The 24263-nt window shown below is 50.7% G+C and overlaps 1 protein-coding gene across 2 annotated transcripts in view; it reads right to left on the reverse strand.

Moving 5' to 3' along the window:
- The window catches only part of Kcnab1 (potassium voltage-gated channel subfamily A regulatory beta subunit 1), a 213403-nt gene that overhangs the window by 64440 nt on the left and 124700 nt on the right, over nucleotides 1-24263 (reverse strand). For both annotated transcript variants that reach the window (XM_048347221.1, XM_048347222.1), the window contains exon 2: nucleotides 3915-3958. In XM_048347221.1, coding sequence (XP_048203178.1) covers nucleotides 3915-3958 — 44 coding nt within the window. The remainder of the gene's footprint in view (nucleotides 1-3914; nucleotides 3959-24263) is intronic.

Genomic DNA, 24263 nt, shown 5'->3' on the forward strand with positions numbered 1-24263 from the left:
TTCCCAGGCTGGAGTTCCAGCCGGGAGGCCACTCCGCACTCCTCATGTTCTCGGGCTGTCGGGAGACGGCAGCTCACAGCTTGCGGCGCTCCTGCGTCCTCTGCCTGCTCTTGTTGCTCTCCATTGCGTTTCTTCCAGGCTTTCGGCTCATCTGTGCCCATGCCAGCAACCAGGGCCCCTCCCTGTGCTCAGGAAGGCACCTCAAGTTCTCGGTCCTGCGTGCTCTTCCTTCTGAACAATCACCCCTCCCTCCCGCCTTCCGTGCCTCTCCCGCCAGTGACTCGTGGTGGGTCTCCCTGTCCAGTCACCACCCAGAACACAGCTCTGACACGCCCGGCCGCCTCCTGCTCCCGACCCCAGGCCTTCGGCGCTTCTTCACAGTGGTCACCACTTCCTGCCCGCAGCTGGTGGCACAGCCAACGCCCCGTAGAGAAATGTGCTCTCCACCCGTGGAAAGACACAGAGGAACCTAAACGGCCCGTGTGAGCCCAGCCCCCGGCCTGGGAAGGGCACGGACTCCACGGTCCTGCTAGATGACTCTGAAAAACCATGGGGACCCTTCCGTGATGAGAAGTTTCTAGAGGGCTCTGAGCAGCGGGACTGTGCTTTTACGTGCGATGCTGTCAGGGCCCGCACAGATGCCAGAGCCCCAAGAGCGCACAGCCGCGAGAATGCGCGTTCATGCCAGGGACGGACTTGTGGCCGGGAAGCCGGGTGCGTGAGGGACGGGCGGCGGTGGACCTCGCGCGGCTGCGTTGCCGGAAGCTGCGGGGGGAGGAGGAGGGAGGAGAAAAGATGGCACCTGCCTCGGCCGCACCTCCCTGGAGCTCTCAGGACCAGATCTTGGGGTCCGGAATGAGGCCAAGAGCCAGACGCCTTCCCTAGGCAGGCCAGGTCCCAGCCAGGCCGCTCACCTTCCAGCCCGGCTTCCCTCCCACCGCAGCTCCGCTCTGGCTTTATTGATTTATTTTTGGGGGCTTCTTGGAGCTGAGACGCTCTGGGGCTTTCCTGCCTGGGTTGACTTTGAAGCACGATTCTCAGTTATTAACCTCCTGAGCAGCTAAGATTGTAGTATGAGCCACCAGTTGCCTGTGAGGCCTTGCGCAATGTGTGAGTTTCGGTAGCTCATCTGTGAAGCCTTGGGGAAGCGCAGGTCAGGACTGGAGTGCTAAGTTCAGTGCCCGTCGTCCTGGAATCGCATCGCCTACCACAGGTGCGTGGTTCCTTTCCATTGGGTCTCCCGGCTCCTCCCGCGGGCGTCTGGGCCGCCCGGAGGAGCTCTCCAAGGTGCCCGTGTAGGCCGTCGAGGTTATCGCAAGCATGCAGGCTCTCGGAGAGACGTGCAGCTTGAGTAAGAACCAGCGGTCCCTGAATCAAGCCTGCTTCGAGGTTCACAAAACACTCAGAGCTTACACACCTTGGCTTTCAAAAAGAAAGAGACAGACTGCGGTCCGCCCTCGGGAGACCCCTTCACGCATAGGATTCCCCAGGCCTCTGAGTTTGCTGCAGTCTTAGAGGCTTTTCATTGGTTGACTCAGAGACCAACCCAAAGACAGATGGCCAATGACTTCTTCCCACTGTATTTCTTAATGTATGTATTTTATCAATGCATGCTGCCTTTTAACTTTTGGCAACAAATAGCGATGGTTACACACTGTAAAAAAACAAAAAACAAAAACAGAACCACCACAACACAGGGTCAGGTTACTCCTTGATAATGGACATCAAGGGGATTTCCAAATACATTAAACAGTAATTAGAACAGAACCCGGAATTAAATGGATGTGAGGTTATCGGGGACTTACAGCGAACCTCCCGAGTTAGGTCACTGGGGGAAGAACCTGATAGCTGTCAATGTCGAGGGGTAGCCCCCCTCCCCCGCGCCCAGCTTTGAACCCCACCTCCTGCCTGGGGACCTTCTGTCTCCTGTCCCTGGTGGTTCTCCGGCACTGCTGGTGGAACCGTTCCAGTGACGCTGAGGATGGCTCTCTCCCGTGCCTTCCCCTCTCCACGTCCTCCTCTTCAACACAGCCTCCGCCATGGACGCCAGGGTGCCCTTAGCCAGTCACGGAACCTTCCACAGTGTCCACGTCAGCCCCGCCTCTGCCCTCTGGAATGGCCCCTTCATCCACCCTGACCATGCCTCACTGACGCTCCGCTGACCTTGTATCCGATTTCCAGTGAGAGTACGGCAGCAACAGCAGAGAGTCTCAACAAGGAACCTCCACCACCATGACACCCCTCCACCACCCCCCCCCCCGCTTCTGCCCTGCTACCCTCTCCTGTGCCCTTGAGAAATAACCCCAGATATTCACGGTTTTTCCTTCCTTTCTATTTTTTTTTTCCTGTTCAAGCAGATTGCCTCCCTGAGCATATACATGTGAAGTTGTTTCTACATGTGGAAAGAATACCTCAGAGCACCCGGGGGCCCGAGTGGCACTGTTCCTCTTACACACGCATCAGAAGAGCAGTCTCCTCTCGCTCTCCATTCTCCCCTAAGCCCATGTAGCTTGGCTGCTCCATGGGAACCCATCTGTTCAATGCCATCGGTGCCTCCATGTTCCTAAACCCGGCAGCCAGTTCTGAGCCTTCCTCTGCCCTGCTTTACGAGCCGCGGTTGGCAGGCGGGTGGCCCCATCCTCCCGGTTTTGTTGGCCGGATCTTCCCCATGTTCTCGCTTTTTGCCTCATGTTGCTCGGCTCCGCGTTCGCTTCTGTGAGGTCTCGTCTCCGTGTTAGACAGCATCGCCAGCTCACGTTCCCACCATTTCTGCATCCAGCCGAGCGCTCTCTTCTGAAGTCTAGATTCATGGGTCCACTGACTTCATTGACAACTTTTTTTTTGGCGGGCGGGGGGGGGAGCTCCTTAATGTTTCCCAAAGCCATCTCCCACTCTCCCTCTTCTCTGCTCCTTGTTCTTCTGCATCTGATTTGCTAGCTATTCCAGCTTCTCTTTTCAGCTTATTTTTCTCTTTTTATTGTTGGCGAGTAACGTGCGGAGAGGTTTCAATTCACCCTGCCAGCGTCGGGGCACAGGCATCTTGGTCAGTGTCACATCCTTTTTCTCTTTTGTCCCCAATTCTTTTTTTTTTTTTTTTAGCATCACCCCAGACCTTTTCTCTGTTCTCTCGTCTCACAGAGAATCCAGGAGGAAATCTGGGTTTCCTGCGTGCTGGAGAGCGATAACCCGCGCACTTCTCATCACACCCCCGTCTCCTGCACTGGTCGGGATTTCCCTAGGCCGCCGGCACAGTCGGTGGGGGCGGGGGCTGCTGAATGGCCTAAACCCCCAACGCCACCTTTCCCTGTGTCTGGAGAACAGCTGGACGTCCTGTATGCCCTCCTGTCTCCTGCTCGGAGTTCACTAGTTTGGATCCATCCCCGCATTGCCCTATCTACTCACTGCTCTTTCAACATTTGCATTTCTGGAACAAACGAATTTTTGGTGTGGTGCTGGAGATCAAACCCAGGGTCCAGCCAATGATAAACAAGTGCATTACCCCAGCCCCTATGAATAATAATCTTTATTTAATTATATGTATATATATATATATGTATTAGCTATCTCACTTTACCCTTACCTTCCCCCCCACTCCGCAAGAATTTAAGGCAAGTACATAAAATATATAACTATCAGAAAATAAGACCAGAATTTGGGCCGAGGGAGGTCTAGGATGGGTGGGGAAATGGCGACGCGTTGCGGAGGGGTGAGCCCGGCACGTGGCTTCCTTCACCCTTGCCAAGGGAGGTGCCCCTTCCCCCGAGCCCCTTGATGGGCCCCACCCACAGAGCATCCTGAGCGCCGCGGCTCTGGGGTCTCGAGAGGGAGAGGAGAGAAGGGGAAGAGGGCCTCCGGGCCCCTCTCCAGCCCCCCCACCTTCCAGCCCACCCGCTGCACCACACCCCAGTACTTACCAAGACCCAAGCAAGAAACTCGGAGGCCGGACTTTCCAAGATTCCTGGAAGAAAAACAAAGCAACACATGGTTATTTCCTCCAGATGAAGAAACGACACCCGTGTTGCCCTGACCCCTCGCTCTATGAGGAGAGTGCGCAGGGGCAGAGCCGCTGTGGAAGTGTGTGTGTGTGTGGGGGGGGGGTGTTCTCTTCTCTGTAGTCACTTCATCACTGGGAAGCAAGCAAGGTGCTGACTGAACACAGAGCACAACGTCTCCCGTCAAGCACAGCTTTCCAATCCCACATCATCTCTTTGTGAATGTGTTTATGCATTCATTCATTCATTCATTCACACATTCATTGGCTTCCTCTCTCCTTCTAGAGCATAAGTTCTTTCGGAGCAAGGACTCTTACTTTCTTGACTCGATGACTACCATTATTCACCACAGACCCAGGACACCCTGGAAGGCTTTGGTAAGGGTTTATGGGCCACTGACTAACAAACCAACGACTTCTAAAACAGGATAGTATTCCCAATGGAAGCACCAATGCAAAGCTATCTTATAGCCTATCTTAACCATTTGATATTACTAATACAAGATTACATAAAATTACTGCAAGAAGATTCAATAATCCTTTTTGAAGAGTCCACTTTTCCTCCTCAACTGTTTTTGTCCACTCCCAAAAGTTCATTAAGGAAAAGAAACATATTTTTGCTTTCTTAAGAGAGATGGAACCAGGAGTGCCTAAAGTCTTGGTGGAAACCAGATTTGATCATTCTTCTGTCTTTTTTTCCTTTTAAACAAGTTGGTTTAACTTCAAGATGATACAGGATTCAAGAGTAGAACAAAGAGCAGACTCAGGCAGGAATCTAGGCTGGATTTGCTGTAAATTCACATCTGAGATAGGAATGGCTGACACAAAGGCTGACAAACTAGAGACAATGAGCCACTGTAGGATGTTTTTTGTTGTTGCTGCTGCTGTGGGGCTTGCCCTTGGGTCCTTGGTGCTATCCCTGAGCTCTTTTGCTCAAGGCTAGCACTCTACCACTTGAGAAACAGCTCCATTTCCAGTTTTTGAGTGAGGATAAGAGTTTCAAGGGGACTTTCCTGCCTGATCCTCAGCTCTCACCCTCCTGAGTATCTAGGATTATAGGCATGAGCCACCAGTGCCCATCAACTGTAGGGTTTGTTTTTAAAGTTTGTCTTTAGTGTTCATAGACTCCTAGAAAAAACTTCATCCTCATTTTTTCTCTGTCTTTGAACAGCTGTCAGATAGAGGATGCCTCATAGACTCAGCGCATGAGGTCCAAGCTACAGATGCCAGGCTGAAGTAACTGTAGCATCAGAGGAAAGGGACTCCCTTCTTCTCTGTCCAGGTGTTCTTGTCAGAATATGGTTCGCCTCCTTGCTTCTAGCACACACAAAACAACACGCCCCGAACTGCTCAGGCAGTGGCACTCCTTGTTTCTCCAGCTGCTCAATTATGTCAACTTGGGCTTCATTAACACTAGCATTTAATTAGTGCTCTCCTTCTTGTAACATAGTTCCTTCTCTTGCTTATTGCTACTGTCTAGAAAATGCCACTCGAGGAGCACGCATAACTACATAGCACAATCCAACATGGATCGCAATGCCAAGAGTCGAAGGGCCTTGGCTGTTGACCCATCCTCACTACTAGCTAGGTGACCTCGGGGGGAAATGGCTTCATTTTCCTGGGGCCCTGATTGTTTCTTTCCCAAGGCCGGATGTTGGTGTCTGCGACGTCAGTTTCACACCACTGGTGTGGAGTCAGAATGTGATTGTGTATACATACAATACATACTATACAGAGTATAATAACTTGTATACAGTACAACATAGACAAATACAAGGAGCCATGATTTCGGACTCTCCCACATGGTGAATTTGTGTCCCCACGTTAACTGGGTATTTCCAGCTTGAAGGAAGCTGTTGTATTAACGTATATGGGGGAGGGGGGGAACTTCAGTTAGCAAGTAGGAGAATATGATTGGATTATTTCCATGAAAATAGTTTTCATAAGACGTCATCCTTTTAATAATGTCTCAGGAATCCTTGGGCTGTGCAATCAGAAGACCTCTCTTTGATGTCTAGCGAGGTGGGAAAGACAGGAACTGAGAGCAAAAACGATGTAACCGAGAATATCCCAAATGAAGCAAGCGCGTAAAACAAAATTAAAAGGTAGCTCAACAACAGTCACGCCGACAGTCCACGTAGATGGCTCGGTAAATCTTTTTTTTTTTTTTTTTTTGCCAGTCCTGGGCCTTGGACTCAGGGCCTGAGCACTGTCCCTGGCTTCTTTTTGCTCAAGGCTAGCACTCTGCCACCTGAGCCACAGCGCCACTTCTGGCCGTTTTCTATATATGTGGTGCTCGGGAATCGAACCCAGGGCCTCGTGTATACGAGGCAAGCTCTCTTGCCACTAGGCCATATTCCCAGCCCCTCGGTAAATCTTTAATAAGCGGTCACACCGCGCCAGGCGATCTAGGCGGGGAAGAGAGGAATGGTCACAGCTGTCCACCCAGCGGGAGCCTGGGGGCCAGCGAGGACACAGGGCAGCAGATGACCGCAGGTAGAGCGCGGCATGGGCCCAGGGAGCACAGGAGGAAGGGCTACCCCAGGCTCTGATCTGTAGTGGAGACAGGAATTGATGCACACAGTGGGTGCTTGTTGTAGAGACAGGTTTGATTCACACAGTGGGTGCTTGTGGTGGAGACAGGTTTGATGCACACAGTGGGTGTTGTAGTGGAGACAAGATCCTCATATCAGTTTAATATCTTCCAGTGACTCTTAGAAGAGGGAAGAGAGACACGGCACACAAAACTCCATGCAAAGCAAGCTGGTTTTCAGGCTGAGAGAAATAGTGCAGAGACTTTTCTAATGAACTCAAAAAGGGGCAAGCTTCCGTCGCCGCTGTGTGCCTACAGAGAAACCGCTCTGCCTCAGGGTGGGGGACCTGCCCTATTTTTCCGTGGCCGGTGACTCAAGAAGATAATGATCGCTGGACTATGGTTTTAGGAGTTGAGAATTGTCAGCAAAAACTAGCTGCCAGGCAAGAAGAACTTAATGTGGCCCATTTTCTTCTCATTGCTATTTAAACACCCTGAATGGCTTTTCTGGAAGCAAAGCCTTAGGAAAATAAATAAATATAAAGAAAGTTCGACATAGACAAACACTGATTGCTGTGGTAATGGGCCATCGCCCCGAGTCTTGCATTTCTATTCCTTTCAATCCCTCACTCCTGTCACTCTCTCTGTAAATGGATTCCTCTTGCTGAGAGAAAGGTTACCGGATTCATCCAGTTACTTTTAAAGAGAGAAGCGTTTTCTGTGCTTGGGAGACACCTCGGCGTTTCCGTCCCTCGTCCACACTTTGTTCTTTGCAAGTCCGGGAGACCCACGCCCGACCACGATGGGGCAGCGCACCTTGCGGATGGGAGTGGTGGGAAGAACTCTCCCCAGCTCAGGATGTTTCTGGGCTGGGAATGTGGCCCCGTGGTAGAGCGCTCGCCTTGCACGCGTGAAGCCCTGGGTTCAATTCCCCAGCACCACATGAACAGAGAAAGCCGGAAGTGGCGCTGTGGCTCAAGTGGTAGAGTGCCCGCCTTGGGCAAAAAGAAGCCCGGGACAGTGCTCAGGCCCTGAGTTCAAGCCCCGGGACTGGCAAAATAAATAAATAAAAAAGGATGTTTCTGCCGCTCCCGATGGCACCCCTGCCTTTGCACACCTCCATCCACACCTGCACGGCACGGAGCACCGACGTGGCTGGTCAGCTACTCGGATCTGCTCCAGCGTGGCTGGATGATGGCAGCTCCCACGTCGCGCACACTTGCACACACCCGTGAGTGGCACGCGCATGGCCCGCGGCTGCCTTGGACGGCTGGCTGTACCGTTACATTATGACCAGGTTTACACATCCTGCCGGGCCATAACACAACCACCACAACCTGTCTGTTGCCAAACACTTTGTGACCGGGTGCGACCTTCTACACACCTCTGCGTGCTTTCACTTGTTTTCTTTTCCTTCCCGTTCGCGTGAGCCAGCCAGGCCACCATTTCTATAAACGCATCACATTTCCAATGAGACCCAGCTCCTTCCCCGTCTGACTGAAAATAGTCGAGGGCACCGGTTTCCTCCGCTATCGGTGTCAGGTACGCTGGGAGCACCGGAACACCGTGTTCATTTTTAGCACTGCTTTTGTTCACCTCAAAAATAAAAGCTCCTCTTTCCAGGGTGGCGGGGCTGCTAATATTAGAACGGAGAGGCATGCGTGGGGGGGGGGGACCTGGGGCACCTCGCTTTGTCAGTCAAGTTTTGGAAATCCTACACCTCTAAGCTCGGTGCAGGGTTCTCTGGGGGCCAGGACGGGACTGGGGGGGACTGAGGGGTCGCACCTCACTCGGAAGGAGGCCTCTCGGCACGCCTGGCTGTGCTTGGGGCCTTTGGTGCCATGGTGACATCCCGTCATCGAGTGTCCACGTGGCTCCCTTGGCTTGTGTCTGGAAGGCAGTCACAGAGCAGCAGACCCCAACGCTGGCCCGAGGACAGCATGGGGCGCCGTTCTCCCTCCCCGCTCCCGCCCGGAGCAGAGAGGCTGAAAGCAGAAGGCCGCAGCCCACGCGCGTTGCCTTCCACAGCTCCCGGATCTGACTGCAGCACCCCTCGCGGTTCAAGGGCAGGGAGGGGAGCGGCAGCTCGCTCTTCGCTTGTGTCTGACTGAGAAGGATCCAGACTTAAAGGCTGCTGCAGCTGGGCTGAAGCCACGTGCTCCAGGGGCCCCGAAGGACAGGCCAGGACACAAAGGCGTCTGTGTGCTCGGGTCCTCGCTTCACTGGCCATCGCGCTCATCCCTTCAAGGCACAGTTTGGTCATGTCACGAAGCTGGAGGAAGTTGCTAATCCCATTACAAAGCAATGGGCATCTGAGCTTCTTGTCCCCTTCGGGACAGTGCTCTTCTTTCCACAGTTACCTTGGCGCGGCTGCATGGAGGGGTTGCTCCGGGCTCCCCCGGGCTGTCACCCGCTGTGGGCGGGGGGGCAAGGGAGAGGACCTGCCATCTGGACTTCAAGGCTTATAGACCCCCCCTCCTCCCAGAACGGGGGAGGGGACACACTGACCCTTCTAGGTGTCTCTAGGATCACACTGTGCCTAAGTAAATACGGGGTTCGTACTGGCAAGTACACATCCTTTCCAAAGCTAGGAAGAGAGAGTGGAAGGCTTGAGCTGGTGAATCTGCATGGCAGAATCGTGTGATGGCAGCCGGCCACGCACCCTCGAACCTCCCGACCCCAACAGTGCTCCAAGGAGCCACACAGGGCGAACCTCGGTCTCGGAGCCCGAGACTGGAGACAGAAGGGGAGCAATGTCAGAGTCTGCGCTGTGCTCAGCTCCGACCTTCCTCTGGTTCCAGTCGGTCCAGGACTTTCGACTGCACACAAGTTACCCCATCTCCTAGAAACACCTAAAATCAGGGGTCCACCCGCGCGACGCGGGGAGAGCAGCGAGGCTCGGGTCCCGAGGGCTGTGTCGCCCCCTCCGCCTCCACACCTAGCCAACAAGTCCCGAAGCGCCGCCTTGCACTCCTGCCTTCTCCTGGCTCGGACCTCTTCGTGGTCGGGTCCTCAGGACGACTGGCCTGGCCCTGCTCTTCTGGGTCTGCGTTCTTTCTTCTTTCTCCATCTCCCATCGGCCTTATTATCCCCTTTCCGTCCGTGGTAACGATTGTTCCTGTCTTACCACTCGTTCTCCAGTTACAAAGTACTTGATGGAAGGATCCAAGATCCAACTATGATTTATCTTAGCTTTGTGCTTTCTTCCTTGCTTTTCTCTTCTCCCCCGGCCCCTTTCTCTCTTCCTTCCTCTCCTTCTTGACATGGGTTTTAACTCGGGTCCTGTGTTTCCTAGGCAATGTTCTGCCACTTGGGCCACACCTCCAGCTCTTTCTGCTTTCGTTTCTTTTTCAGAAAGGATCCCACAGTTTTGCCAAGGTCAGCCTTACCTTGGGATCTTCCTCCCTTCACGACATGAGTAGATGACATTATAGGCCTGAACTACCATACCTAGCTTGGTTTTTGAGATAAAGTCTTGCTCATTTTTTTTTTTTCCTGAATTGGCCTTGAGCCTCTGCCTCGGCCTTCCAGATAGTTTGGATTCCAAGCGTGATCTGCCATGCTTGGCCCCAGCAAAAATGAACAAGATGGTTCTAAAATTTACGTGTCAGAATGAAAAGGAACTGGACTAGTTAAAACAATCTGAAAAGAAGAAGTAAATGGGAGGGATTACACTACGGAGTTCAAGTTGAAAGCATTTGGAAGGCTGAGGCCACAGGACCATGAGCTCGGGGCCCCTGGCCTTCGCTATGTACAGCAAGACCTCCTCTCAAAAATTAAAAAAGAAGATTCAATATAAAGCTACAGTAATCAACTTCACTTCTAAAAAAAAAAGTATTGTCAAGAGCAACCAAGTACAAATAAATGGACTGGGATAGTGAGGTTGGGAAGAACCATCTCCCTTCCAAATACTGCAACCAATTATGGATGAAGGTACCAAAGAGAAAAGATCAGCTTTTCAATAAACGGTGCTGGAATGAACAGAACCATTGTGCGTAGGTTAAAAAAAAAATTTGAACCTTGACACAAACCTCATAGCTTAACTCACGATGGATCACAGACATGAAGGTAAAACATAAAACTGTTCAATTTCTAAGGAAAAAAACGTTGAAGGAAAATTGCGTGCCTCTGGACTTGACAAAGCTTTTAGATGTAACACCAAAAGGATGATCCATAAAAATGGAGAAAAATTAGACTTAAAGCCACCAGAATACCCAGTGGATCACGTCACCAAAGGAGGTATTGAAAGCAAATAAGCGAAGGGAAAGTTCTCAGCGAAGTGAGGCTAGGGGGAGATGACCCACGCCACGCACCGCTGGGATATGGCGTGGCCGTCTGGACAGCCGCTTGGAAGCTGAGGTGGAAAGGATCAGGACCTGAGGTCAACGTTTAGAGCCCTCATCTCAAACAAGCCAGGCTTGGTAGCACGTGCGTACCATCTCGGCGATGTGGGAAAGGTACACAGGAGGATCTCCATGCAAGCTGGCTCGGGCTCACATTGAGACCTTGTTATGTTTATAACAAAAGCTAAACAAGCTGGGAAAGTGGCTTACGCGGGGGACTGGCAAGGACAAGGCCTTGAGTACAAAACCCAGTACTGCCCCCAAGGAAAAGACTATATGCTGGGAATATGGCCTAGTGGCAAGAGTGCTTGCCTCGTATACATGAAGCCCTAGGTTCGATTCCCCAGCACCACATATATAGAAAATGGCCAGAAGTGGCTCTGTGGTTCAAGTGGCAGAGTGCTAGCCTTGAGCAAAAGGAAGCCAGGGACAGTGCTCAGGCCCTGAGTTCAAGGCCCAGGACTGACAAAACAAATAATAATAATAAGAAAAGACTATGTATGATACAACAACACCAAGTCCCAGCAATGAGGCAGAGGAAAGGGCTGTCATGCACTGCGGATAGAAATGCAGAACAGTACAGCCTACTTTGGAAAACAGGTTTGAAGGCTTCTTATAAAATTGAACACTCAAGACTGAATGACTCAGCTATTCTATTCCTAGGTCCTTAGCAAAATAAGTGGAAACTGTTCATACACAGGAAAGTACTCAAATATTTATAGCAGCTTTACTCATAATACCCCAAACTGGAAGCCACTCCGATGCCCATCCTCCGACGAGTGGGTAAGCCTTTGGGGTTCATTTATACGGTAGAAAGCGACTCAGTAATGAATGGGAAAGATCCTTGGATTCCAGACGCACACAACAAGATGCGAAGTGCATGTTGCTTAGTGAGAGTCTCTCTAGATCCTGGTTGTATTATTTCTCCTATATGCCATTCTGGCAAAGACAAATTCAGAGGGGTAGAAGACAGATGGGTAGCAGGCAGGGTTTGGAGGTGGGGAGAGAGCTCAACCACAGGAAATGTTCTTTATGGCATGGGTGGGTTGATCAAAATCCATGAGATAGTTGAAACACAGAAAGCAAATGGCCTTCCACATAAATTAAAAAAAAAAATCAACGAAGATGTCAAGGCAACCTGCAATGCGGACATCAGAAATCCGTCTGCGTTACAAGAGAATAACACCATGACCCACAGGAAGACAAGGGAAAGGAACTGACTTAACTTTGGGAAATAGACTTTACACTGGGTATGGTGGGAATAAGGACAAAAAGCACCATGCACAAGCACCACTCCCCTTGGCAAAGTTTGTCTGCCCCACGTTGAGTTAGTAACTCTGAAACCAGGCCTGACTACCGGATTGGCCACAAACTGTCCTGAGAGGAGCCTTGGCCACTAGGACTAGACATTAGGTAAAAGCGGAGGATGGAGGAGGGATTCTCAGAGCCAACATCCTCCAGTGCCCCGCACCTCACTCAGCAGATATTCTGGCCTTGCCGGACGCTGCTTTCTGTTGTATGGTTTTTTCGAATCCAGCAGGTGTTGTCTGAGAGTCGCCAAGAGCTAGGGACGGATGTGGGTGATGATGAGGGCATCTGCTCCCCGGAAGAAAGACAAAGCCCCAGCCTGCTGGCTGGAACTTGAGCCCTGGTATCAGTGGCTGGGTCAGGTGGGAGTTCTATTCTGCTCTGAATTTACCTTCACTTTTCAAAGTCCCACTTTGGTTTAAAAAAAAAAAATTCTTCTACGTATTTTAGTTCATTGGGTTCCAAAAGTAGTGTCGGATGAGAGAGAGCGTAGATGATGTGACCTAGTCACCTAGAAGAATGCCCAGCGGGTCTAGGAGGTTCTAAACGCAGAAGTGTCTGTTCTCATCCTGGTTTGACTGGTACAGAGGGAAAGTTCTACCCACAGGTGGGAGAGGGAGAAAGGGCCAGAACTCCGCCTCCCAGAACTCCAAGGCTTCACGGCAACGTGGCCTTTAGGAGCGACAAGAAAGGTCTTCACAGAATTTCCTTGAAAATGGAATCAGAGCTACTCCTGTACGGACCAGAATGAAATCTCACTAACGCGCGTAGTTTCATAAAAGCAAATTCAGGTGTTTTAAAATAAATCGCCCTGTGGTGATGGTAGAAACCTGTGAGATGATTTTGCTTTCGGCATTGATGAATTAATCTACCCCAGGAAATTAAAGTCATAAATTCGAGTTGGTTGCACTTAACTGCTGGTGCTTTCGTCAAGCGGAATGCCGTAACTGGTCCTAAGTAAGATGGAGATGACAGGGTTTCATAAGAGAGCCCGGCCCTGGCGGGGTGGGGGGGAGGGAATGGGGGAGACACTGAAGATGTGAGAATTCTTCCGTGTCCTGGCGTGGAATTGCCACGCAGTGAGGAGGACGTTACTGTGGACTGCAGTCACTGTCTACAGGGTGGCCAATAGCTGGGTATTTTAGTGAGACTCAGATTATGCTTCATTTTCAGACAGAAGGGTGCCAAACGAGATGACAGAGGAAAGCTTCAAGCCGCCTTTGCCTCCACGCTGATGGGTTGGTCAGAACAAACGTCGTTGACTTTCAGAACAGACAAGTACCACAGATGACAGTGATTCTGTTTGTTGCTTTTGTAGTGTGTGTGCGTGTGTGTGTGTGTGTGTGTAATGTAAATACAGTGGTTGTTTTTGCTTAAACACAGCTTCTTGATAAGCACACGGCATGGACCGCCTGTTGCGCTGTGTGCACCCCTGGTCGATGGTTTTTTCCAGCGAGGCAACCCCGCGAATGCACGCCGCTTTGCCAAGCGAGCGGGCGTGAATCCGTTTTCCACAGGAGGGAGGTGTGGGCTGAAGAGATTAAGTGACCACAGTCTCTCACACCCAGCACACAGAGCCAAGCATGCAGAGCCAGTGTGTCCAGGCCTGAGGTGTGCGCTCTTTTTCCAACCACATCGCGTTGCCCAGCATTAGCTATTCTCTACCACACAAGCGTGCTCAGCAGCGCTCTGGGAGTGGGGAGAGGCCCTTGCCTAGCATCCCCCCCCCCCGTTCTGCTGCCACCCCTGTAGCTTTCCACAGCCTCTGATGGATGTCACCACAGCAGGGGAGTTGGAGAACTGCCACTCATCCCAAAGAGCACTCAGCCGAAAACAGCAGGGTGAGCGGAAGGCAAGGGGAAATTTACAACTTGAATGGCTCAACATTCATCCGAACCCCGCGCATCCTGTCGGTTTTGAGCTTTTGGGGGTAGGCAGATGGAACTACGGAGCCATTTGTGTTTGGAGAAGGCTGTGCAGTGGCTGGAAAAGACCACGTTCGAATCCTGTAGGGTGGAGGCTGAGGAGAGGGAAGAGGAAGGAAAGCGAGGCCCGGTGCATGGTGACTGTCGGAGAGACTCGCCTCCACGGACACCTGGGAACTGATGGGGACACGGTGTGGAGAGAGATGCTCCCTCAGTTCGTGTGAGAAGGGTTTATGGAGACCCCACTGGCACTCAGCCACTGTTCTAGGCATAGAACAACGGCAGTGACCCAAACAGACCGAGCTCCTGGCCTCAGGAGCTGACATGGAAGTAAGCACACGGGTAACTTCCCCAGAAGCAGGCCAGTGGCAGAGAAAAGTGCAGCCCCCCTCTACCAGAGAAGAGGCCCACGGCCGGCGCTTGCTGCAGACGCCAGCCTGAGGGTAAATCCCGTGGAGCAGTGCAACAGGAGGAGATAAAGGCCTGCCACACAGCTCTGTTGGAAGGGCAGGCTCTGTGCATGAGCGGAGGAGGCCTTCTTCCGGGGCCAGGCCACACGTGGCTGTGCTGGCAGGCTCCTGGTGCTGGATCTGAGGTGGTCTGGGGCACACCGGAGCGCCCCCGTTCTCTGTGCAGAGCCTGCCCTGCCCCGTTATGCAGCTCGGCCCCGCCCCCCCCCCCCCCCCGGTCTCGTCCTGGGCTCCCCGCTCCCTTGAACAGCACCTCAGCTAGTGAATCAAGAGCTCCAAGTCAAGATGTGACATTTCTCTTTTTAATTATCTAGGAGGAAGCTTCAAAGGCCCGCAATTAGGTTTGTACACACAAGTATGGATTGCAGCAATTATTTATAACAGGGAAAGGAAGACAAGAAATCATAGATGGTCCATGAAGTTTCATCAATATGATGGATTATGATATAGCTAGTTAAGATTATATGAGTGAGTATTTACTAGCACTCAAGAAAACATGCTCATTACTACATTAAATGAAAAAGAGCAGGATATCAAATCTGTTGCAGTATGACCTTAAAAATGCATAGAAAGTCAGTGGCTCATATCTGTAATTCTAGCTATTCGGGAGTCAAAGATTCAAGGTCTGACTGAGATGCCATTTATCCAAACCCATCCACCTTGGCCTGCTCAGCATTGAGCATTGAGACTCCCATCTCAACTAATAGCTGGACGTGCTGGCATACCCCTTGCTGTAGTGGAAAGTGGATTTTGTTTCAGGCTAAGCCAGGTTTTTTTTTTTTTAAATGAGACTCTACCTCAACAATAAGCAGAACAAGAAGTGTTAAAGGCTTGGCTCAAGTGGCAGAGTACCTGCCTATGATTTAGAAATGCATGGAAGTGAATCTCAAAGGAAACCATTCAAAATATAGTAGATCTGGGCTGGGAATATGGCCTAGTGGTAAAGTGCTTGCCTCGTATACATGAAGCCCTGGGTTCGATTCCTCAGTACCACATATATAGAAAAAGCCAGAAGTGGCGCTGTGGCTCAAGTGGCAGAGTGCTAACCTTGAGCAAAAAGAGGCCAGGGACAGTGCCCAGGCCCTGAGTTCAAGCCGCAGGACTGGCAAAATATATAATATATACATATATTATATATAGTAGATCTGCTACACAGTCAGATAGTGGTTAGTGTATTTGCTTTCATGATAAAATAAAGAAAACATATGAGCACAATGAAAACAGCAGAGCTGGCTCCTCCTGGGTGCCAAGGTCAAGTATGCAAAGTAGAATGACAAAGGCTGGGAATGATTTCTCGCGGGGACATGGAATTTCTAAAGGGCACAGCAGTGGGGCGCCTCGGGCACCGACATGGCTGTCACCCCGCAATGGTGGCAAGAAGAAGGGAGCACAAGGCCTGGGAGCATTTGGAGGCAGGTTCTGGGTTAGTCCATGCTGAGTAGGCCACGCTGGGTGGTTCTGGATAAACGGCACAAATGCTCTGGTCCCATCTGCCTGCAGAACTCAGCTGGGCTCTCCTCCCAGGGCCCCTTCTTAGCTCAGGTCAACTCGTGCTTCTCTGACCGCTCTTGCAAGTGGGGACTCAGTAGTTAGAGAGGCTGGTCACCATCTGGCCATGTTCATGATGGCTCAAGACCAGGAGAAGAACCTTCTAGGCATGGCAGGGTTCATGAGTAAGCTTTCTTGACCTTTGTTTCTGATTCGTGCTGAAATTCATCTATGTTATGGCTCATGCTTTTCTTCCTTACCTTGCTAACTCAGCATCTAAGCCATAAAATGGTTCTTCATGAAGTATTCTCTGACCACTCTTCCTCTGCCTTTACCGTGGAAAGGAAATAGAAAAGCCGTAAGGAAACAGGAGACAAGGAAGTGAAGGACAGAGGAGCTGATTCTGTGCTATTCAGCCCCGGCTTCATCTCTTACCAGCAACAGTACAAACAGCAAACAGGGGACACTGAGCTAGTCATATATGGTAAGCTCCAGCATCCTGTGTACAAAATATGAATTACTACAGCACTTGCCTTCACCTGCTTGTAGCTAGCTGTGAAGGTCCATTGATAGCCCCTTCACAAATGTTAGTTGTTATCATGATAATCACTGCCAATATCCATGGCTTCAGAAGCTGCGGCATAAACCCAGGTGGACGAGCTATCATCTGTGTGCTCCTGGGAATGACAGCCTGCCATTCCACCAACTGGTGGACAGGATTCATAGTAAAAGCCAATAATTCACTGTAAGAATCCTGTTGAAATATTCTGTCTAAGCAGTTATATAGCAAAAGAAGGAGGAGAAGGAGGAGGAGGAGGATGAGAAGGATGATGTGGAGGAAGAGGAGGAGGAAGAGGAAAAGGAGGAGGAGGAAAAGGAGAGGGAGGAGGAACCAAACCTAAAAATATTCTATTAGAAGTGGAGATACATGTTTTGTGAAGAACAAGGTTCTGAATCACTCTTTGTTCTTCGGAACTCTCAGAAGTGTTAACTCTTGTACTTAGCACTCATATTCAGGCCAAAAAGGAGTATTGGGGAAGAATTTCACTGAAATTATTAGGGTAATAAATAATGGGTAGAGGCAGAAGCAGCAGAATTGAGGGAACAAGTAGCAAGAGGAAAAAAACAAATATTGTGTGTGGAGTTGAACCAAAGTTCTTTCGTGTGACTGCAGAGGGTCTTATAAACGGCCTGTGAGATTTGTTATTCCAAACCTACTTGTGGAACATCTGCTCCGGGCCAAGACTGGCCAGGTGACAGGCAGGGCTCACACAGTGATTGCTCTCACGGTCCCCCGGGTTCCGTTTGGAATAGCGAGTCACCGTACTACCTTTCATTGAGTGCTATGAAGAAGAGAGTACGGCGACAGGCTTCCTGTGTTATCATGGACCTCACAAATCACATCCCAGGGAAGCTTCTCTAGAAAAACCCCTAAGAAGTTGCTGTGGGATCTCAGTGGCCGGAGGGGCAAATTTTCCAGGCAAGCAGAGCAAACAGAGCACTAAAGAAGAAGCCCTGACACTTGCTGTCATCGGTGCCCATAGAACCATGCTTCCCACACCATCAAATGGATATCTTAATTTTTATTGCATAGGAATACTGAGAGACTCAAAATTGTGTTTTTCTAGAAAGCCCACCTCAATGCTGAACACACAGGAAACACCCAGATGTGTTTGCTATTGTGCTTACCACATTCCTTGCTATTATCTACTGGCTGCTCACTTGTGTAAACAACTTACAAGGGCGTTAACTGGCTGGCTTCTGGAAGCTTGGAGTCAATTTTGTGACTCACAGTGCATGCGTTTTTGTCAGCACAATGTGCATATTTCTTCTTCACTCCATTTTTGGCTGCCATGTTTGGTTTTCTTGACTACTATTATACGTGTTATGGATAAATGAATGGAGAGTGAGATGGATGGATGGACAAATTGAGTGCTCAGGAGGTGGGCACTCTGCCTACAGTTCCACATAACAAGCAGACTTTATGTGCAACAACTCATTGACATATATATGCATGGTGGACTACAGATCCCTTGAACAGACTTCAATGCTTGAGGAAACAATGACTATGCCGATAAGAGGCGCCGAAGAAAATAACCTTTCTGGTAGTTTTAGAAAATGCATTAAAGACCAAGTTGACTTGGGGGATTCCCCCTTTGGTTTGTGTCTTTCTTTCTGTGGCTGCGACATAAAAGCAGCCACCAAGATGTGTCATTACTGGTTCCCATCAATGGCTTCCTATGTTACCAGGTAACATTTAGAACACATAATGCAAGCGACTTTTCCCCTGAGACTCTAGTACATGCACCGTTTGTATGGAGTTATCTCTTTCTCCATTAACTCTGCATGGGTATTTAGGAAGAGCATTGGTCCTTCTGACTAGAGACCGTGCCTCTTGGCATATGTAAGTCAGGTCTGGCCACACTGGTTGTTGGATGCTGCATTACGACTGTGGCCATCCCTTCTTACGTCACAAGAGTCCAAGCTGGCCAGCTGCTGGAGGCTCACGCTTGTTATCCTAGCTACTCGGGAGGCTGAGATCTGGGGATCACCGTTTGAAGACAGCCTAGGCAGGAAAGGTCTGTGAGACTTTTATCTCCAATTAACTACCTAAAAATCCAGGAGTGGAGCTGTGGCTCAAGTGGTAGAGCACTACTAGCCTTGCGCACAAAAGCTCAGGGACAGCGCCCAGGCTCTGAGTTCAAGCCTCAGGACTGGCACCAAAAAAAAAAAAAAAATGTCCCACCCCAGATACCAGATTATTTGGTTACCCTACTCTAATTCAGATGAGAGCTCGGTGTCCTTGCATCCTGTGCTGGAGGAAGAGCAGAAGGTCCTTTCTGCTGGAGAGAGGAGGGAAAGAAAAGAAGTCAGAAGCACCTACGTACGCTCCCTGCATGTCTGCCTGGCATTTCGCTTCGCACAAGGTCACTTACGAGACACTTAGGACTGCTCTTGTGGGAAATGCCCCCTCCGTGCTCGGCACACAGGAAGCACTGGGAAATGTTAACTCCTCTCCATTCCAGACCATCGATGGATCCCGCCTTGGGACTGGGAGAGCACCGTTCCACCTGCCGCCCTGGGCGGACTGTGAGGAGGACAAGGAGGGACGAAACTCTACGGGGACTTGGCCTGCACGATGATGAAGACAGTTCCCCGGGCTCAGGACACTCAGAGAACGCCGGCCCTGGATGGAAGCGCCACACCAGCCGGCAGGGCTGGTAGAGGGCACTGCGCTGTCATGGCTCCCTCTCCCCAGCTTGGTCCTCTCTCCCCAGCCCGGCCCCCTCTCCCACCGCCTGGACACTTCCTATGCTTTCTTTCCACCGTGGGAAGCACCCAGGAAGGAGCGGAGGTCCTTGATGAAGTATCTGACCTTTCAAATGAGAAGAGACAGAATTAGCTTTGAGTGGGCTATTTTAAATGTACCCTCACCATCAGCAAGAACAGGAACTTTGCACAGAAACAAGATCGGGTATAGGAAACAACAACAACAAAAAAAGAGTCCACATCTGAGTAGTAGAGACACAAATGATCCCATCCCCACATTTCTCCAGAGCCCTTTACAGAACCCCGGCAGGGAATCATCCTCAACAAGCACTTGCTGAATGGAGAGTCTCATTTCAAACCATAAAATGGACACGAAGAAACTAGACAATCCTAGTATAATTCTGCATAAATATTAAAACACTACCCCAAATAACAGTTAGAGTTATAGTTGCCAAAACAGGAAGTGGGGAAAACAACAAAGATATAAAGAACCATCTTTGCCAAGTCTGGAGCCTCAGACAAGTGATTCAGTTCCCCGGGGTATAATATTACAAGCCGGTCTCAATATTACAAGGATTTAGCCTTTCTTTATAGTATTTTTTTCATAAATGACTGCCAGAAGCAAGCTAAAAGAGTATAGTCTGTATTGATCTTTCAGGTAAGGAAATTTCAGCACCCAAATCTTTACCAGTTGAGCAAAACATATTTTGAATAATTACATGTCATTTTCCCCGCTGATCTGCAAAAGGAGAAAAAATACACCCTAGATTTATTACGAAGCTCGCAGGTGTTTATTTATTTAACTCCAGGAAGTTTGATGATAATTACATGAAAGTCCTCTAAAATAAATATTTCTAGTGAAAATAGTAGTAAGCCAAACATACATGTTTATGAAGAGAGTATGAGACTTCTCTTCTGTAAGTGAACAGAAGCAGAGAGCCCTTGACTAACCTGCAAATATACTATTGCTAGACTTAGGAGTGCTTGACTCTATTAGAACTCAATATAAGACTCAAGGCATTAGGAAACACTATGAATATTGAATTTTTAAGACATGTTTCCACCCATAATACTTGCTTTCCTTTTTCTTTTTAAAGCTAGACCCAGTGTGCCTTCCTAACTTGCTTAAAGATAGTAATAATCGAAAGAAATGTATGTGTGCTGGGTAGCTGGAGGCTTTGAATGGTGAGCAATTGGCTGAGGGCAAGGGGTTTCTGGTTGCTGGGCAGTGGGAGTGGAGGATTCAGGCCCTCGTGTGGCTTTTCTGTGGATTAACCCACGGAACTTGGACATCATTGGGCCAAAGCAGCCTGCTTCCAACACCTAATGTGTCTATTAGCGAAGACTCCTTCTCTTGGAGAACAGAGGGAACTACAAAGACAATCAAGACGCAAGTCAGCGATTCATTAAGTATATTTTCAACATCAAGGGTTTGCCAGTCGTAGAACACCAGACTTGGAGCTGCTGATAAAGGCCGGCCTGCAGCTGGACTTCCAGTCCTGCTTCACCCAGAACTTCTATGGGGTGCACTCTGCGTGTTATATAGCTATGCTCTGAGCAAAGCTAATATCCCAGTGTGGCGCGGTAAGAACAGTCATCCTTGAAGTCCGCTCTCTGCATTGTGTGTGTTTATATTCAGGTCCATTTTGAGGGTTTCTGTTCTCTTACAGAAAGCCCTACAACTTGAAGAATGATGTTTATTAGAGAAATTATGACTGACATATGTCACTGTAACCCCTCTGTACATCACCTTGACAATAAAAAAAATTATAAAAAAAGAAATGATGTCTGAGATTGAGATCCTACCTATCCAGAAATCTGAGCATTAAGCTACCTGTAGATAATGATGAGAATCTCATTTAAAAAAAAAAAAAAAAAAGGAGATTTCCTTGTTAGGAAACTCTCAAGGTCAAGGAGTTCCCTTCTGCGCCATCAGCAGCAGAGGATTTGTGAGCAGCCCTGGGTGTCATGGGGCCTGGAGCTGGACGCGGAGGTAGGGGAGGGGAGGAGAGGGGAGGGGAGGGGGAGGGTGGCAGGTGCTGGGTGCTGTGCGGCCCAGGCTTCTGAAGGAGGAGGACGTGAGCTGAGCCTTGACAAGAGGACGGCCAGACGAAGAAGCCGAGCTGTAGCTGCCACGCGTGAACAAGAAGGCACATTGCATGGAGGGCAGACAGGCAGCTGGACAGACGCTCGAGAGGGAAGCTAGAACGGCGGGTTGGGACAGGAGCCAGATGGGCTTGAATGCCGAGTTCAGTGAGAGATGTCACCTGCAGGAGACGTAGCGATCAGCGTTGCCACGCTGGGTACGGTGACTGTCACCTGATTTCCATGTGGGAAAGACCCTGACAGCCGTGTGGAGGATGGATCGGAGGAGGCTGACGACAGAAGGAGAGAGATCAAGCGGGAGACAATTTCGGGAGTTGAGAAGCCACTGCCTACAATTGAGAGAGGCTTGGGGGGGGCGGGGGTCCTGGGCTACAATCGCTGCAGACCACAGGGCTCTAGGGGGCCCTAAAAACCCAAGCGAAGAGGGACTGACAGGTAACATCCTCCACAACGTAGACTCTTCTTTCAGCATCCAACTTTCCTTGACTGACAGACAGCTTATCTTCCTCCTTCGTAGACACTGACTCTGCAGTTTGGCTGCGCGGATTCCGAGGCAGATCTATGTCCAGAGTGGCTTCGAGAAGCCGGCAGAGGTGAGCTCTGCACCCTGTGTTCTGTGAGTTTCCATCCCCAGACGACCTGGGCCTGGGCCTGGGCCTGGGGCAGCTCTGGCCTCGCGGGTCTGCAGATGAGCCATGCTGACCTTCCCCTAGGGCCTTGGCCATGCCTTGGTCCTCAGTTTCCCGCACTGGATTCCATTTGCCCGGTCCACGCTTGTCTTCCTGGAAAGACCGGAAACTCCCGGAAGACAGCAGAGGAGCTCAGGCGTTCCCAGGTCAGACGTGAGCCCCCTCTGTGCCCGCGTCTTCCCCGCACTGTCCTCTGAGCCTTGGCATGAAGACTAGACGCTTCCCACCAGGAACATTTGCAGGGTCACTTTCAGGATCACACCGACAGCCAGCAAAGCACCAGCAGGCAGCTTGGGAGAGACCGCTTCCGGGGGCTGCTGGTGCTCATTGGCATGAGGGAAAAATGGACTTTGTCAACACACCTTTGATAGCCAGGAAAATGACCCTGAAAATGCCTGCGGGGGCTGTGCACACCAGTCATCCTAGAGTCCCCCAGATAAGCTGCAGAGCCGGCACAAACTGGGGGGGGGGGCTCCGGAGAACAACAGAGCAACACAGCCATGGAGACTGACAGGTGGCGGGGGTGGGGGGTGGGAGAAAGCGTAGCTGAGCTCCTGGAGTCCAGAGTGACTGCTCAGCACTGAAACACACCAGCTTAGTGCTAGCCTCAGTGCTAACCTGAATGCTGGCCTCCCCCTCAGTACCGGCCTCAGTGCTAGCCTCCTGCTCAGTGCTAACCTCAGTACTCGCCTGAGTGCTGACCTCCCGCTCAGTTCTCTGGGCAGCTGTCTCCGCAAGGAGACATTTTCAGTCCTGACGCCTCTGCTGTGACCGCTAAGTCAGCGTTTGCTCTAGTCTCTGCAGAGCCGGCGGGTTCAGGTCTCGGTGGGAAGAGCCCAGGCCTTCTTAGCGGCCCTCTCGTGTCTCGGTCCTCCAGCCTGGTGAAGGACAGCCGTGATTGGCCCTGCTTCGCCTTGTAGAGAACACGGAGTCCCCGAGGCGTCCAGAGACGGCGTGATGGGAAGGTTCTCAGCAATGGGAGGTGAGTGCGGGTGCCCCCTGCTCGCTCTACGATGGTGGACGGCCCCAAGAGGCCTCCTGCGAGGCCTCCAGCGTCCTTGGCTTTTTGGTGCTGCGTCCGGGCCCAGAGCAGGTGGCTGCTCCCCGAGGCCCAGTGGTGAGCCCTCATCCACGAATACGCATCAACATCATCTAGGAAACATCGCCAGAGAGGAGCCAGCAGCAGCGCCCCCCCCACCCCCCCGCAATGCTGTCTAGTTGTTGCCATACGTGTTTGGTGGTGTGGTTCCGCTTCCTGTCCTGATTCAGAGGACAGGATTCCGAGCTGGAGTAACTTGTTACGTGGATGCCAGGCTTCCCGGCCACCACGCGGCTCCGTCTTGATGGGTGACATGTCTCTTTCCACCCCCACTTTTAGAATAATTGACACTAGAGATGTTGGAACATGAGTATGTCTGTCAAATATGTATTCGGGCGAATAAGGCGAACCCAGAAACCTTGAAGCAGTAGGCACTGTGCATTTTAAAAATCAGTTGATTTGCCAGAAAGATGTAGACACCCTCTCCAACGGACTTTGCTCTTGGAGGTGGAGGCAGTGGATGGGATTGAGGGGGGCAGAGGGGAACGGGGTGGAATTCCGAGTGTCTGATGGATTGATGAGCATGAGGCCTGCCCAGAGCCTCCAACTTTTGACTCAATATGACCAGAACCAAGTAGCGCTTGGTGAGAAATGTTTGCCTCATTCTGGCTGAGAAGACTTGTTTTAAGGATGGGAGCAGAGTGTGTCCCGTCAGATGTTTATAGCTTACCTTTGAATTTATAGTCTGTTCTTTCTAAAAGTTTAAACAAAATGTAGTTTTGCTCTTTAAAAGTCATAAATTTGCCCTATGAATCTGTTCTTTGTTTCTTCTCCTCCCTTCCTTTCTTTCTTCCTCTGTTCCTTCTTTCCTTTTCCTTCTTTCATCCCTCCCTCCCTTCCTCCCTCCCTCCCTCCCTCGCTTTCTTTCTGCTGGTACTGGGGTTCGAATTTTACCTGGCTTTCTTGCTCACGGCTGGCATGCTACCGCTTGAACCACGTCTCCATTCCAGCTTTAAAAGAATCCTACAGCCCGTATGTTGCAACAGCTCTCCCTACCTGCAATTAGCAAGAGTAGTGTTCTCTCTGCATGGCAGACAACGG

The sequence above is a fragment of the Perognathus longimembris genome, chromosome 5, assembly GCF_023159225.1.
Source record: "Perognathus longimembris pacificus isolate PPM17 chromosome 5, ASM2315922v1, whole genome shotgun sequence".
NCBI classification, from domain to species: domain Eukaryota; kingdom Metazoa; phylum Chordata; class Mammalia; order Rodentia; family Heteromyidae; genus Perognathus; species Perognathus longimembris.